The following is a 17,386-nucleotide window of genomic DNA, read 5'->3' on the forward strand; positions in this document are numbered from 1 at the left end:
TGTCTCAGGAAGATGTTTGTGAGCTGCAAAGTGGTTTGAGCTTTAACTTTCTATTGGGTGTAGGTGTAGCCTGGAGACTTTTTTTTTTTTTTTTTTTTTTTATAATAGAGATGTGATAGAGACTTGTAGTAACATGCTGCTTAACGTACTGGGATTGAAGTATACAATGGAGAGACTTAAACGATCACGAATGCTTTAAATTGCTGAAGAATACAGTAATATGCACAAGTGTAGTTAAGATTAAACAGCTCAATGATTAAAGTAAGAATTTTCATTTATTTCACATGAAGGCTACCATATTTTCTTTTTTAAAAAAAGAACTGATTTCATTTTTAAAAAAAGATTGAAAATTTTAATTGAAGATGATATCTTATCTCCTCTTAATGTAGCTTGCCGTTTTCCAGAGTTATTTTAGAGTGTGATAAATGTAAATATATATATGGAGATACTTTCTTAACATGGCAGCTAATTATTTTTTTGAATCATCTGGCATCATCATGAAACTACTGTAGTGGGATTAAGTCCATATGTCTTGTCATAACATTCCGAGCTTTTTGTTAACTTGGAGTGTGTGGGAAGGACTTATTCACATTTGCCACACAATCATAAAATTTTACATCTAGAAGAGTCTTTGGAAACAGATATTCAGATATTCTCTTCACTTGTATTCTCAAAAATACATTGTTTTGCCTTTAGCCAGCTAAATTGCAAATGTTACATTTAGGCATCTCATATTTTATATATTTTTGTAACCTCCAGTACTGAAGACCCGTGGGCATGTCCTTACATTATAATACTCCGTGGAGCCACAGGCAGTATCCCCCCCCCCCCCAAATATATATTTTCCTTTTTTTTTTATAGTAACAGTAAAAATTACTTGTGGGAGTTTTGGGAAAACAAACTGTCAAATATAAATAAGAAAATAAAAATCACCTATAATCCTATCACATAGATTTTTATAATATAATGGCATTTTACCATGTCATTCAATTTCCACTCTACAAAGGCTGCATAATATACCAGTTCCCCCTCGCTTATACTATAAATTTATAAATGTCTACTTTGCTTATGGAGGGGTAAGTAGTTTGCAAGCTTTTACGTAATGAAGATACAGCGAACATCACCGTATGGAGATATTTGTGCTTCAATCTGATTATTTTGTTCCAATCTAGTCATATTTGCTGTCCCCGAATCTAGCATACTGTCTATCTGGCATCATGTCACCAAGTAGATCGTCCGTGAAATTTTGTTAAAGGAATGAATACCTTCCTACTATAGAATTACTGAGTTAAACATTGTCCACTTTTAAGACTTTTGGTAAATATTGGTACAGAATCCAGGAAGGTCTTAGGAATTTACCTTCCTACTAGCGGTTCCTGAGCGGTTGGTTTAATTCCACTGTCACATCCATAATATTGAAATGTAGCACATGGCTCCATCCACCATTTTGAAATCTGTCATTTGAAATATATTTAAAGAACGGTGTCTCCATGGCCTTGGGACGCCGCCCATGCAGGTCATTTGCATTTCATTTAAACCATTGGGTTTACTTTCCCCACAATAAAATGTGATGTCACATAGCTCCATTTTACTGTGGAAAAAAAATGGGGAAATGGAGACTGTACCTCAGGGATTATATAAAGCTTTCAAGTAAAGGTATAGCCCACTGTGCTCTGCCTCCCTTCTTCAGCCTTCAGGACACACTCCTTCAGGGCACCTCCCAGCCGTCACTCCTTTATCTGTAGGTAAAACTTGTTAAGGCAAAATTCCCAGGGGTTCTCCACAGGGAAACAATAGAAATTAATACATCAGAGCTTTGGGCTGGAATCTCCTAGGCTTGATAATTGCAGTATTTTACATAATGTTTATACAGTTATAAATAACCTCTAAACTTTCCTCCCCTCTTCCTGATGTACCCCAAGGCAAAAACAGAGGAAGAGAATCCTTGGTCTCTATGAGCGTTCAGTTGGCAGAGTCCAGTTCCTTGCCTTCTTCTCGTCCTCTGGGCACGGGGCCCAAGCTGTTTGCTTCTCTCTGGACTGACTCTGGATTTATGGCCTGATATAAAAGTATCAGATTTCTAGCTCCTGACCTACAGTGTGGTCCCCACACACTGGATTTGGTAGCCTCTCATCTATTACAAACAGCATTTTTATTTTATGCAGGTAGCTCATTCCTTTTTCATGGTGGCTTCCAGCTGCCACCCTAGCATTTTAATGGACAGCAGAAATTCCCCTGTTTGGCTGAAGTTCGTTTTCCACCCTCAGTGGCTTGTGTCGCTTGACAGAATTTCAGCAGAGTAATGGATGTGTTCACCACCTTTGCTTCATTCAGCGGTGAATTTGGTCTCTGTCTCTGAGGAGATTTTCTATGTACAAAAATTTTATTCTTTGTAAATTTATAAAACTCGCGGCGAAAAAAAATCGATGAACGTCTAAAGCCTGTAGAAGATAAAGAAACCTAGAAAACGCTAAGAGGTATTACCTTGTAAGACTTGCCAATATAAGGTAAGCTTAGCAAATCTTAGAGACTATATGAGCTAAGTGTTACCACCTACGCACGTTCCTTCTTTGGTCTCTGTCGCGCTCATCCTAAAGGGTCAAGGTTAACAGAAGTCTCCCTCTTATTGTTTTTCATTGCTCCTGAGTTTTCTTCTGCAAAAGAAAAAAAAAATCCTGTAACATCTGTTCGGCATCTTGATAATGTAAAAAATAAAGAAGGCATTTTTAACAACGATGATGGTTTTTTAAGCACTTCATAATAAAACATACCTTAACCTTAAATACTGGAAACCAACAGAAGCCAGCAAATGATGACTTGTAGGTAGAGGGCTGGGTTAGACTTGTTTACAAGCATAGTATATAAATGAGGAAGACAATTTAGGAATATGGGCAAGGATTGGACTGTTAAAATATTTTGAGACAATTTGCTTCTTTGTTAACTAGATAGAAATGTTTTTCTAAATTATAGGAATGGCACAGTTAATATATTTTAATTTAGTGTTCTACCATGCTGAAATTAATAGCTTCCAGAAATTCAAGAATTCTTGTGTGCTCTTACATAATTGATTTGAAATAGCCTAAACCGTATGTATTATTGTAGAGAAGAAGAATAGACTTTTATTTTTTTTATTAAGAAAATGACGTGTTTTCTATATAGGTGATAGAAATTCGATTTGTAACCTTAATCTACTCAAGCATATTGGAAAAGCTAACATATTGCTCTACTATATGTGAAAAAGGAGCAGGTGTCCCAGACAGGCAGGTGTTAAGGTGGCTGTTTGAGCTTGCCCTAGATCACTAGTTGACTTCAGTGAAGTTCTACTAACAGGTGGCTAACTGATGGGAGTGCCATGTGACATTTATCCCGGGAGCGACTTGGATGACAGGCTGCTACAGACTGAGGAAGGGGTCTTTGCTTTGATGAAGAAATTGCCAAAACTCATGTCTCATTAGTGTTTCCTAAGGTTCTTTGGAAGTGAACAACAGTTTAATTAAGGGCTGACGTAAACACGTTTCTGCACACTTTCCCTGCAGCATTTTATCACATTAGAATTGATCAAAATTGTTGCCTTGGGCTGACTTGAACAGATATACATCTGGAGCGCCATTTGTGCAAGCTGCTGATGAGTCGAGTGCATACGCTGTGTTTCACAGCAACGCTCTTCCTTTGTAGATGAAATTACCTTGTTGGGAGATGAGTTGATCTAACTCTTTATTTGCTTAAACCTTTATCTCTTTGAAGTGATGCTGTAAAATGAATGACACATCAGGGCTTAGGATGTGTGTGTGCCCCAGTGCCAAAAAAAATTATATTATGGCTAGTAAAAATTGTGGGATGATTTGATTTTGCAAACTACTTATTTAAAGCTATGCTTCAATATAAATGAACCAGCTTATATATCAGTAGCCTATTTGAACTTTTTCTTATTAGTGATCTTTTATTATGTGTTTGACTTTGCAATTGGTTGCTAAAGCCATAGCTAATTGTCCAATTACAAATCCAAAGTTGGGTATAGACACGGGAGAATAACACCATCAATGTTCATCTTCCTTTTTTTTTTTTTTTTTAATTAGCCTCAGTGATTTCTTTCATCAAGAAGAATTTTCTCTACAATCTAATATTATCCAAGTTGCAATTACTTAATGAGTTTTTGCATTTGTATTTGTAAATATCTGTCCTCACTGCTGAACTGTAAGCATCACCAGGTCAGGGAGCAGTTGGTCTTATTTAACATCTTGAACTTGATGCTTTGCCCTAGTTTCTCACACTTCCTAAAACCCCAGTGACTGAATATGGGTTTTGTCGTTGTTTTGTTTGTTTTGCTTTCCTTTACTTCTCATCTGGTGGTATCTGCTCTGCAACTATGCCGTTTATGATATACCGAGGGTAGTTATTTCATTCATCTTGTGCTACTAGGTGTCAATCTGCCATCCAGCTTCTTTTTTATGCAAGAGACTCTAAAATAAACGGTCTGCTCTAACCTCTTCTACTGCCTTTCAGGGCTAGATTTTTGAAAATTCACTTCCCAAGTAGCATGTTCTTCCAGCCTCCATAATCTTTGTATCTTTAATGAAATCATCTTGTATAGGAGATAAACCGTTAGTCAACTCAAACACACACACACACACACACACACACACACACACACTATAGATAGAACAAGTACAAAGTAATAATGATAATACACCCATCAAAAAATTAAAAATAAAGTAAAGGGGCACCAAGGTGGCTCATTTGGTTAAGTGACCAACTCTTGATTTCAGCTCAGGTCGTGATCTCACACTTTGTGAAATTGAGCCCCACATTGGGCTCTGTGCTGACAGTGTGGAGATTACTTGGGATTCTCTCACTCCCTCTCTCTGTGCTCCTCCTCCACACCCATGTGCGCGCTCCTTCTCTCTCTCAAAAATAAATAAGTAAAGAAATATTTAAAACATTTAAAAATGAAAACAAAATCCATCGGATAATATCAGACACAAACACAAGATAATTAAGGAAATCTAGACCTCTGCAGTCCCAGGAGGGATTGCTTAAAGTGAAAATAAATTAACTTGGTTCAATGGATAAAGTACCTCTCTATAGCTGGAATAAGAAGGTAGAAAGACATCATTTTCTCCCCTGAGGGAATGTCCTCTGCAAGGAAAGACAGTAGAGTCACATCCTTCCTGGCTCCCTCCTCCTCCAGGAGACCATAAGTAAATGAATTTAGCTACAGTTTAAGTAAAATGGAATGATAAGGAAAAGCTTATGTAAAAATGGGATACCATGGTAGATCTTAAAGTGGGGAAGATATATTTTGAAGGAGAGGATTTCAACTACTGTTTTTATAATGAGCTGGGAGGAAGAAGGCCCGGAAGGGGACTAGAGGAGAGATTTCTGATATAACCAGGTACGAGTGAAAGGGGTCTAGTGGAAGCTGCAAGAACAGAAAGAGAAAAAGATAATAGAGCTTTTGGAAAGTTTTTCCCTCCTGAGGTCAATTCACTTAAAAATTGTTACTTTCTGAATCAAATTTAAATGTCTTTGTCTCACTGCAAGCTGGCACTGGCTTTTGTTTCTTTCTCCTGGACCACCAACAACTCCTGCCTCCTTCCCACCAACAGAAACACCAGCTAATCCTTTTCTGATCGTGTTTCTTCTCTCCAACTTCTTTATTTCATGTATTATTCAACATATGCATTATTATGTATGTATTTTTATTCAACTTATTATATATTTATATATTGTTCAGCTTTATTATTATTCAACTTATTTTCAACCTAATCTTTTTTATCTATTATTCTTCCGGCTTGAGGGACAATAGATTATGAAAAGCATGACATTTGTTTTTCTCCACAGAAAGGTCACTTAAAACCATCTCTCCTATATATTCATTCCTCAAACATTTTTTTTTATTTCTATAGCCTGTAAGTGCATTAAAAATAGAAACGGTATCATTTTTCAGTTTGGCATGAGGTCTGCTAGACTGCAGACATCCAAAATAAAATTAAAATCAAAACAATACTAGTTTGATTCATTATTAAAATGTAATGGCTAGAAACTCTACCCTTACTTCTCCCAGATAATTGACATTTTATTTTTATTCTTTCTCCAGTCCAGTGCGTTTTTTTCCTTTGACTGGGGGAGGGGGGTCACTCTGTGGCCCCTGTACACTTAGCATAGTGCCTTGCACACGCTTGGTACCACTATCTTTTTATTGATTAATGGGCTCAAAAATTATTTTCATCTAGTGGGAAGACAATGGCGGCGAAACCCACTTTCCAATACTATCATTCTTCATCTGTTTCTAAAGAAGTCGTTTCAGTGTAGACAGTGGACCTTCTTGTTCTTCTTTTTACTGTTATAAGTTAGCTTCATTGTTTGAGGAGAAGACAATTTGGGGTCCCTTTTACAACGTGAAGAGTGAATTTTATTTCGTTTCTGCTGTCTGGGCCTCTCTATTTCCTTTGAGTGTTCAGAACACGAAGATACCATTGTTACTCGATGCGTGCCTGCAGAGAACCGGAAAAATAAATGGACTTATACGAATTACCCAGTAAAGCCAAGGGTATGATTTTGACTAGGAAACTGCAAAGGCTTCATTTCTGAAAAATTACCTAGTTCACCCATCTTCTCGAACTTCTGTACCAACACCCTTGATTATGTGCTCTTTACGAAAAAAAGTGACTCAGGTGAATCTGGCTGTGTTTAATGAAAATGTGGAAACTGTGATAATAGTTGCAAAATAGCCTTGGTTGAGCTTCTCCAAAAATGACATTCATTCTGCTTCCCAAGCTCTAGTCACATTTTACTGTTTTTCTGTGATGTACAGTAAATGCCTTATTATTTATACATGGAGTCTTTAGAAACTGGTTACGCTGGTTAATTTTATTTAAGATCTACATTTAAGTACAGGTAAAGCATAAGGCTGTCAATAGATATCTTTTTCTAAGAGTTAATTTTTTTAAGTGTTTATTTTTATTTTGACAGAGAAAAAGATCGAGAGAGAGAGAGAGAGAGCGCACACGCAAGGGAGCACAGCAGCAGGGTAGGGGCAGAGAGAGAGGGAGAGACAGAATCCCAAGCAGACTCCTCACTGTAAGGCCAAGGTAGGGTTTCATCTCACAGAACCTGAGACCACGACCTGAGTCAAAAACCAAGTCAGACGCTTAACTGACTGAGCCACTCAGCTGCCCCTAAGAGTTAATTTTAAATTAAAAATTTGGAGGGGTATGTGGGTGGCTTAACTGGTTGAGTGTCCGACTCCTAATTTCAACTCAGGTCATGATCCCAGGGTCGTGAGATTGAGCCCCTAGTCAGGCTCCTCACTGAGCGTTGAACCTGCCTAAGAGAGGAGATTCTGTGTCTCTCCCTCTGTCCCTCTCCCTCTCTCGAACTCCCTTTCTCTTTCTCTCTCTCTCTAAAAAAAAAAAATTAAATGTTTGGAATAGAAACTTATTACACTATCTGCAAAGTGAGGGATGGAATATAGCTTCTTTCCACCCCTAAAAGCCTGTATGTCTATGATCAGCATCTAGCAAGCCCAAATCTACATTTGTGCTATTACCTTTTAAAATCATATAGCTCCACGGATGCCTGGGTAGCTAAGTCAGTTAAGCATCCGACTCTTGGTTTCCGCTCAGGTCATGATCTCAAGGTTTTGTGAGTTGGAGCCTGCCTGGGATTCTCTCTCTCCCTCTCTGTCTGCCCCTCCCCCGCTCATGCTGCTTCGGTCTCTCGCGAAACAAACAAACTTAAAAAAATCATATAGCTCTTAAATGAAATTGAGTATTATTTTTGGCATTTTGAAGGTATCTTAGCTGAAATGAACTTCTTTTTTGGTCTGTTTTTTAAATGGTCTTAATTTTTTTTTTTTCTCTTCTTTGTAGCAGCGTCAATTGCTGTAGTTTCGATATACTTCTTTCATTTTTTCTTTTTGAGAAAGATATAAGGAAATGGTTCACCAACTCATCAAAGTTCTGATAGGTTAGTGACAGCCAGTTAGTCACAAATTATAGCTTATGGCTACCAGTAGACCTGTCATTTTTTTTTTGACTGTGATGTCTACTATTTTAACAGTAGCATATCCATTCTTTAAGTGCCAGTGTGCTGAAACACGTATTTAATTTTATTTCATGCCTTTACCAGAGTTCATGTAATTTTTCAAATGGCAAATCCTAATGATAACTAGTTTCTTATATTAATAGCACCATATACATACACACACACACACACACACACACACACACACATACACACACACATACACACACACACACACACATATATATATATATATATATATATATATATTTTTTTTTTTTTTTTTAAATAGCACCATGAGGGGCGCCTGGGTGGCTCAGTCGATTAAGCAACCCAACTCTTGATCTCAGCTCAGGTCATGATCCCACGGTTCGTGAGTTTGAGCCCTGAGTCAGGCTCTGTGCTGACAAGTGTGGAGCCTGCTTAGGATTCTCTCCCTACTCTGTCTCTGCCCCTAAACTGCCCATGCTCTCAAAATAAATACATAAACATTTTTTTTAAAAAACAGCATGAAGCCTTTTTCTCGTTAAAAAAATAAAAATGGAAGTTATATCTAAATAATATATAAACATATATTTATAACATAAATATAAAATATATAAATATATATATTTACTGCGATAAAGTTTTAGGTTTTTTTTAAAAATAAAAATTTCTTTTTTACAGAAACTGAAATGTTTATAAGTGAAATTATTTGATGTCTGGAATTTGCTTTAAAGTAAAGCAGGGGCAGTGTGGATGGGGTAAAGGGGAAATAAGATTGGCTATGAACTGATAATTGTGGTAGTGCGACCTACTTTATACTGTTTATGCTGTTTTATAATTCCCTTTTATTTTCTTATTTTGTATTAAAAAATTTAATGTTTATTTATTTTTGAGAGAGAGAGAAAGAGAGAGGCAGAGAGAGAGGGAGACGCAGAATCCAAAGCAGGCTCCAGGCTCAGCGTGGGGCTCAAACTCTTGTACCGCGAGATCATGACCTGAGCTGAAGTTGTACGCTTAACTGACTGAGCCCCCCAGGCGTCCCTATAATTCCTTTTTAACTCGTGTGTATCTCCTCCCTAGTTTTTAGGTTTGCAGAAGCTGAAACCAAATCTAGTTCACCATTGTGTCTCCAGCAACTGCAACAGTGTCTGGCATCTGTTAAGCCTATAATAAATATTTATGGAAGGAATGTGTTAATTAATCTATCTTCTTAAGTGGCCTCCATGATTGCTGTCTCCATTGTGGCTAATTCATCCTCCATGTAGTTTCCGGAGGGATGGCTTTGAACTGGAAAATGTGATCATATTTTGTTCATAGATAGCATTCTCCCATCAGGGTAAGCATTCAGAAATTTATACACAAGGTCCGTGGCCCTTCATTGTGTGAGGGAGCTCCTTGCTTCCTCCTCCATGTCTGTACTTCAAACCACTCCACAGACTACTTGTACGACTGGTGTATTTTATGCCCCCCTTCTTCAGAACATTTTCTCTCTCTGGGAGTGTCCTCCCCATCCACATTTTAAACATGGCGCCACTGAGGCACCATCCTTAACCTGGGGAGGCCGAGGTGATCGCTGTCCTTGTGCAATGAGGCTGGAGAAGTAGCAGCAAACACAACACAACGCCTCTGCTTTCAACACACTTCCTGCCTCTCAACTCTGGCAGCCATTTTCTTCTTATCATTTTCCTCTTCACTGACAGGGAGTATCTCTACAGCAGTTACTTTTTATTTTTCATGACATCCTTGACTTTACCTGGCAAATAGAGGAAGCCAATAAATATTTGCAGAATGAGCAAATGAAGGAATGTACTTTTTGTTAAACAAGTAATGAGTTTTCCATAAAAGATATTAAATCAATGATAGACTTACCAGCATTCCCAAAGGTTGTTTTTCACATTTGCACCAGGTTTTCCTCTGTTTTTTTCCACAGTGTAGTCAGCAGGTCAAAAGACAAACCCTTGAATCGTGTACATCTAAGAATGAAATGCTGAGGTAAAAAAGACCTTGATGTGAACCAAGGTGCCGAGGGAAACATGATACTTAGTTTTTCAAAAGTTCAAGATTCATCTAGTAGGAAGAATAATTCTGATGATAATTTTAATGAAGACTTGGGTTAACTTCAGTGGCGATTGCATCTGACAGATATTTCAAGTCTCCAATAAAACTGGGTCTTTGACCCTCAGTACATATTTTGTACAAGAGCCAAAGTACAAAAATAATGAAATGTGGGAAAAGAGGTCTTTTCTTATGTTAATGTGAATGTTATAGCTGAAGAAAGAAGCTTGAGGTTTCCCTCTTCCTTTGCAGATATGTCTTCTCCGACTACTATGAAGAAGCCTGAAAAGCCACTGTTCAGCTCTACATCTCCGCAAGATTCTTCCCCAAGATTGAGCACTTTCCCCCAGCACCATCATCCCGGAATACCTGGAGTTGCACACAGTGGTGAGGAGTTTCAAGCATAGAGGAGAAGCCTCCCTCTTGTTTGCAGAGCTCACTCTCAGGGGTGGGACAAGAGTTACAGTTCTAACTGGGGTGACCACATTTTCTCAACCAAAAGAGGGAGGGCCATGATCCTATCAAATATTTTCTTCTTATCAGTATATGAGAAAAGATTTTCAAATAATTCCATTGCATAACATTTATGTATGTATTTTTAATTGCCTTTATTGGCAAGATGATAATCACAAAAAATTGGAAGATGTGGGATACATAGTTATCTTAACAATAGCTTTCGGATTGGCCCCCATTCTATCTATTCGACCGAAGAAAGATGGGATTTCAAGTATGTTGCTGAGTTCAGAGTATTTCCAGAGGCATTAAGATCTACAGACACTATTTCCATAAATGTTATTTTCTATATAAAAATCAATATTTAGCTACATATTTAGGAGTAAAATTAATCAGAAAAATAAAAGAGCTATTTTCCTGGGACATTTTTTTTTTTTATGTGCACCAATATTTCCTATAGACTGGTACACTTGATATTATGTCTATTATCTTAATTTACATAGGAAAAAGAATACAATATTTCATCTTTGTACTTTAAAAAAAACTAAATCCCCTTTCAGAAATTAAAAATCAGATATAATTAATAAGAAATACTGTATACTTTCTACCTATCTATTATTATGGAGCCCTAGAAAGGAGTATACTGAATTTTTGGTGGGGAAGGTTTTGTATATAAATGTGTTTATAGCAATACTCTTATTGCTTTTAATTTAGAGATAGGTGATTTCTTATCCTTCAAACAAATCGAGTCTGGTTTTTAAACCTTTATTCAAAGGTTACAGCTTCAGGCATAAAAACGTCCTTAGCTTTGTTCTGTGTGTATTGATACGTATTGTTGCTATACAGTGCTTTACAGATGCATGGCCTTCCTTGTTATCACTAAGAGAATTATAAAATTAAGAAAAGAATATACAAATCAAATGTGATGAAAAAATTATATTTATATCGTTTGTGCTGCTACGATAGGTGAAAAAAATCAGTAACTATTCATGGATCTGTAATGCTCCAATATTAGGAGCAAAATTAGTTTCATCAAATTATCCATTTATTATGACAGCTGACTAAAATAATCATATTTCTATCATTTGGAAAACATTAGTACATTTTTATATACTGAACCATGAGAAACCTAGATAAGCTTTCCAGCTTGGTCCTTCTCCAGATATTTATTCAAGATGTAATGTGCTAAGGCCTATGGTAGGCACCTTGGTCATGAGAGTTTCTGTCTTTAAAGAGCTCATGGGACAGTAGGAAGACGAGGGGACCACATCAGGTGGGCATCAAATCTGAACAGGACTAGACATTTGCAAAAGGATTAGATACCTGGAAGCGATGTGTTCTTAACTCAAGTTTAAAGAGGGACTTCACTATGAGAAGGAAGAACCAGCCAAGAGGAAGGTTGTTTCAGACAGAGTGAACAGCAGGTATCAGTGTCACAGAAGTCATTGCAGCAAGAAACTGCCATATATCCCAGAATCCAAAAGTATCTTAACGTGGCCTACCAGGAGAAAGTGGCCAGAGATGAGTCCCAAGAAGTGAGCCAGGACAGGTTCCTGCAGCACCCGAAGACCATATAAACCTGTGAAGTCGTTGGGCAATTATTCTGGAAGCAGTGGGGAGCCAGTGAAAGATGTGTAGCAGGGGAGTTACGTGCTTAAAATGGTATTTAAAAAAATTCCTTCCTATGAGACCGTTAAGGATGTATTGGAAGGAGCAAGACTGGGGGAAAGAGGACAATTGCGAAGGCTTTGCAATAATGTAGACTAGAAATACATCTCCATACATGTATGCCTGTATGAATTCTTTCATAATGAAGGGAAGTGTTTTCTGCCTTGTGTTTTGCTTTGCCTTTCCTAAAGGACGAGAATGACTTTTACTGACACCGAGTAGCCATTTTTACTTTCAGTTTGAAATGTGATTTTCTACCTAGCTTGTATCAAGCCGCTTACCAGTTAGGCGAGCACAAAACCAGGGAGCTCAGAGATTTGAGGCCTGATTTGAGAGGTGCCAGTCTCACTGAACAAAGAGCTCTTCCCAAACTACTGGTGCCGTATTGATCTCGAAGCTCAGAGGACCCAAGATGGAGCTACATATATATCCTTCAGGGGCTTGTGTATAGACACAGGTGAAGACCATGGTTAGATTGAGCCGAGATTAAGAGCAGGTCAACACCAGATAAAAAAGATGCCCAATTCAACTTAGGTGTTCGCATTTCCTTAAATTATACTTTCATATGTGCATACTCCTTAGAGTGATATTTCAAAAAGGAGTTTCGTTTAAAGAAATATGTCATTGTTCTCTCAAATGCATCCCTTCGATGGAGGATGCACAGACTTCAGTGTGTGGAAAGATTACATGAGGCCCTTGTTTAAATCGTATTTTCTAGTGTCTTACCCCTGGAGGGCTTCATCCAGTAGGTCTGTGGTTAAGCCCAGGAATCTGCATTGTAAGAATAATACAGGGGATTCTCAGCTCTCCCTGGACATTCAGGGAACAAAATTGTGACCATAAAATTGAACTTATGACTCTTCACACATTCTTAATTTCTTGTATTTTCTGAAAAAAAAAACAAACTTTCTTTGGAGAAGATAAGTAATATCCCTTTAAAAGTACAGTATATGAGGGGCGCCTGGGTGGCGCAGTCGGTTAAGCGTCCGACTTCAGCCAGATCACGATCTCGCGGTCCGTGAGTTCGAGCCCCGCGTCAGGCTCTGGGCTGATGGCTCAGAGCCTGGAGCCTGTTTCCGATTCTGTGTCTCCCTCTCTCTCTGCCCCTTCCCCGTTCATGCTCTGTCTCCCTCTGTCCCAAAAATAAATAAAAAACGTTGGAAAAAAAAAAAAAAACTTTAAAAGTACAGTATATGTGTGCATATATATATATATATATATATACCCATAATTACAGAGTTGGAGATTAGTCTTTCCAGATGATTTTCATTAATAGGTCATGGAAAGAATTTATTTTTCATATTGTTTGCTAAGTTGTCTCATAAAACACTAAACATTTATCATATGTAATTTCCTATGATTTGGATCAAAATATTAAATAGAAACAGACATTTAATCTTCACTTCTACATATACTCGTTGGTACTCTTAAATTGTACTCATGTGGTTATTTTCCTCAACGTTATAGAGATAATGATCATGCAATTATATTCTTTCCCCATTTTTCAAACTTAAGAATTATATTTTAAAATCTAAACAATAAATTGTGGTCATACTGATGTTGAAAAATTACAGTACAATTAAACATAGTCTACATTGCATATGTTTTATATATTATTTCCCTTTATAAAATATGCGATTTATTGGTAAGTTAATATGCCTATATGAAAGTTTAAATTCACATTTCTGTGGGTTATACTCTTAGTCTTATCTTAATAATGTCTTTTAAGCTATATGTAATAAAAGTTAGAGTAGGAAGAAGAATAGTTATAGAACAGAGCCCTTTTGGCTTTGAAAGGAACATTTTCATTAGGAAAAAGCATTACCAGACCCTGTGTTCAGATGTTCATAAGCATTTATACAATGATCAGGTACTTATTCAGGACATTATTGCTTACTAATTATTGGCTTCTCTTTTAACCAACCACCTGCCAGGATGTATAGGGAAGATCTTTATTTAGAATTGGAGTACACTTCTGTTTTGAATTCTGATAGTCTGTGGGTGCCCCTGCCCTTTAATTAATGCTGTGAGTTGATCTGGACTTAAGACCCAAAGACTTTCTGATCAAAGATCGTATTCCGGATGGGAAATAACTTTGCTTTAAGACATGTTTCATGAAGCACTGGCTTTACCTATAAAACGGAAACTTCCTCGTCTCCTCGTTCATATATCTAGAAAGCAAGATTGCTGGTCCCCTAGAGGGGGGTAGGGTCTGCGTGTTCTCGGTGCCGGTGTGGAGCGTAGAGCGAAAGACTCGCTGTCTCCGCAGGAGAGTTTGGGTAGATGGTGGGGAAAAGGGAAAAGCTGGAGTGGCGCAGTCTCACAGGGTTCTCAGGGTCGGGTGGAGCGGTGGGCATCACAGCTGACGTCTATCTCCCCTTTTCTATCTTCTACAGTCATCTCAACTCGAACTCCACCTCCACCCTCACCGTTGCCATTTCCAACACAAGCTATTCTTCCTCCAGCCCCATCGAGCTACTTTTCTCATCCAACAATCAGATATCCTCCCCACCTGAATCCTCAGGATACTCTGAAGAACTATGTACCTTCTTATGACCCATCCAGTCCGCAAACCAGCCAGGTAAAAATGAGAGAGAAAATAAGCGTAGAGCCTAAGGGAGATGGAACAGGTCTGACTCTAATACGTGAAGCTTACTCTGACACTATGTCTGGCAGAACATCAAGCTTTTGAAATCCATCTTCAGGAAGTGTCTTGGTGACTCAATAAGTTTTTATTTAAAGGTGGCTGAATGACAGGTAGGAAGTGTATTGCCCCAAAGGGGCACATTCATGAAGGTGTTTTTGGTTTGATGTTTTTGAATTTTCATTGACTGCAAAGAAAGTTGATGCAGAAAGTGAGTGCATTGACAAAAAAGCTCTGAGCTGGAGTTCACACCTCTGGAATACCTGCTTTAACACAGAGACAAAGTGCTTATTTCAGGCAGGGGCGAGGTATGCGCTAAAATAAACACACACAAAAGAACTTACAGTTGTATTTATAGACCAACTATTAGGTATTAAAATAAGCTTTGGTAACGTAAACCTTTTTAGTGTTTGACGACTACCTGAATATTCTTTGCACAGACATGACTACATTTAATAATCAGGGACATTGCCAGAAGTGTCTTTTTTCTTTCTTTCTTTCTTTCTTTCTTTCTTTCTTTCTTTCTTTCTTTCTTCTTCTTCTTTCTTTCTTTCTTTCTCTTCTTTCTTTCTCTCTTTCTTTCTTTCTTTTTCTTTCTTTCTTTCTGTTTCTTTCTTCTTTCTTCTTTCTTTCTTTCTTTCTTTCTTTCTTTCTCTCTCTCTCTCTCTCTTTCTGCCTTTCTTTCTTTCTTTCTAACATTGTGCGGTGGTTTTAGGGACTTCTATTGTGTAAGTGTAGTGACTCACGTGCCTTTCTCACTCCCTAAACATGTGGCTTCTTCTATGGAGAGGTCACTTCACAGGGATTTGATATAAGAGGATTTTTCATTATCAAATAGACAGTCTTTGTGCCAGAGTCGGCACAAATCATCATATCCAGAATCTGTACTGTAGTTTTGATCTTATGGTCTGGTATTTGGCATTGCTGCTTTCCCTCCAAGACTCCTGCCCACTCCTTATTATGCCTTTTAATGCGCTGAGAGATTGTCATAAACATTCTGTCATTAATGCTGTTCAGTTACTAAAATGCCAGTAAATAGTATGTGCATATTAATTTAGAATTAACAAAGAAAAGATCTGGAAGAATCATGTTGGTCGTGATTGTTAAAATGAAGGAAAATGGTCTTTTCTGAATGTTTTTTTTTTGAATAACGACATAGCCAGCACCATTTTGGTTACTTAAAAAGTTACCTGTGCTTGTAGTTCTGTTGACTCATAATACTAAAGTAAACACACCGTTCTTGAGTTTTGAATTTGTAATTAAGCCATTTGTATTTTAGAAGAAAATGTCCAAATGGTATAGCACTTTTAATGACTATAATAATAATTAAGTAAAACAGTAGATCTTAATATATCAGTTTAGAAATAAAATTTGCTGTCAGATCGTGGATTCAAGAGTCTCAGTTCCATAGAGCATTTTGCTAGACTCAGCTGGGAACAGTGCACACAAGGTCTGATTTTAATTTGTGTAGAATTTCCATGAATAACAAAGTCTAATTAAGACATCCATTAAAAGTCCTTAACGTTAATTCAGTGTGGAAAATCTTAGAGTTCCATTGGATTTTTTTTTTTTAACTGATGTCTTAATTAGGCACTGTTAGGGGAAAAATTATGCAAATTAAAATCAGGCCCTTAGTGTTACGCATTTCTTTAATTATTCAGTGCTTGTTTTAGGTATATTTCCATTTCTTTATAAGTTAAGAGGGCATATTAGGTGATAATCTACCTATATTGTTCTGTTTTTATTCCTATTTTTAAGGTAAAGATCTAGCTTCTAAGAGAAGCATCTTACTTTCATCTCAATTTAAAAAAAGAAAAAAATTCCCTCTCAGGATTTTATGTAATAGGAGCAACATCGTACTATGTAGGGTAATCCTTTCCTAATGCCGCTCAACTTCATCTTCAAATGAGATGTCTCTCTTTTCCTATCTGTGGTATGAAAGTTCATCTAACGGCCTTAAAAGAGACGCTTTATAGTAGTATAGCTTCATCTGTTTGAACCAGTGGAAGACCAAAAAGGAATAACCCTCCTATTCTGACTCTGAATTCCAGAAAAGTTGTCTGTATTGGCTTGGGACTTGTCACTTTTGTCGTTTTTAAATGAGTGAAACGTCTGTTGGTTCATGTCGATTCCATTCCAGTAGACAAAGCTTGCAGATCGGCGAGGTAATAACACATCACGTGCAGCATTTTCTTGACATTATTGTCATTCTTCCATCCCGTGTTCTCAGGTAGGTCCCAGCAAACTGTTTGGGGTACACAGAATATGGAAACGCTCTTTACTACCGCATGTACCACGAGTGATAGAGAGAGACCTTTCTTCTTTCTTGAGGCAGATACTCAAAACAGTCTTTTGCAATGTGTTCAGATAACCAGAAGCTGATGGTCTGCTTTAAAAGAAAATGCCTTTTTCCCCTTGAAAGGAAAAATGTGTCTTTCTAGTAAATTACCGAATTGTTTTCATGGGCACCTCATACCTGCTTTGATTTTTAACTCCAACTCAAAAACCAGTTAAGGTGCATTTCAAAAGAGGATTCTTGATACTTACCTGTTTAGC

At 37.5% G+C, this 17,386-nt stretch overlaps 1 protein-coding gene across 12 annotated transcripts in view; it reads left to right on the forward strand.

Moving 5' to 3' along the window:
• Positions 1–17,386, forward strand: part of NFIB (nuclear factor I B) — a 458,972-nt gene that overhangs the window by 405,199 nt on the left and 36,387 nt on the right. For all 12 annotated transcript variants that reach the window (XM_058695324.1, XM_058695325.1, XM_058695329.1 and 9 more), the window contains exons 7-8: positions 10,318–10,452; positions 14,583–14,767. In XM_058695324.1, the coding sequence (XP_058551307.1) occupies positions 10,318–10,452; positions 14,583–14,767 (320 nt within the window). The remainder of the gene's footprint in view (positions 1–10,317; positions 10,453–14,582; positions 14,768–17,386) is intronic.

Source organism: Neofelis nebulosa, chromosome 12, assembly GCF_028018385.1.
Source record: "Neofelis nebulosa isolate mNeoNeb1 chromosome 12, mNeoNeb1.pri, whole genome shotgun sequence".
NCBI lineage: Eukaryota > Metazoa > Chordata > Mammalia > Carnivora > Felidae > Neofelis > Neofelis nebulosa.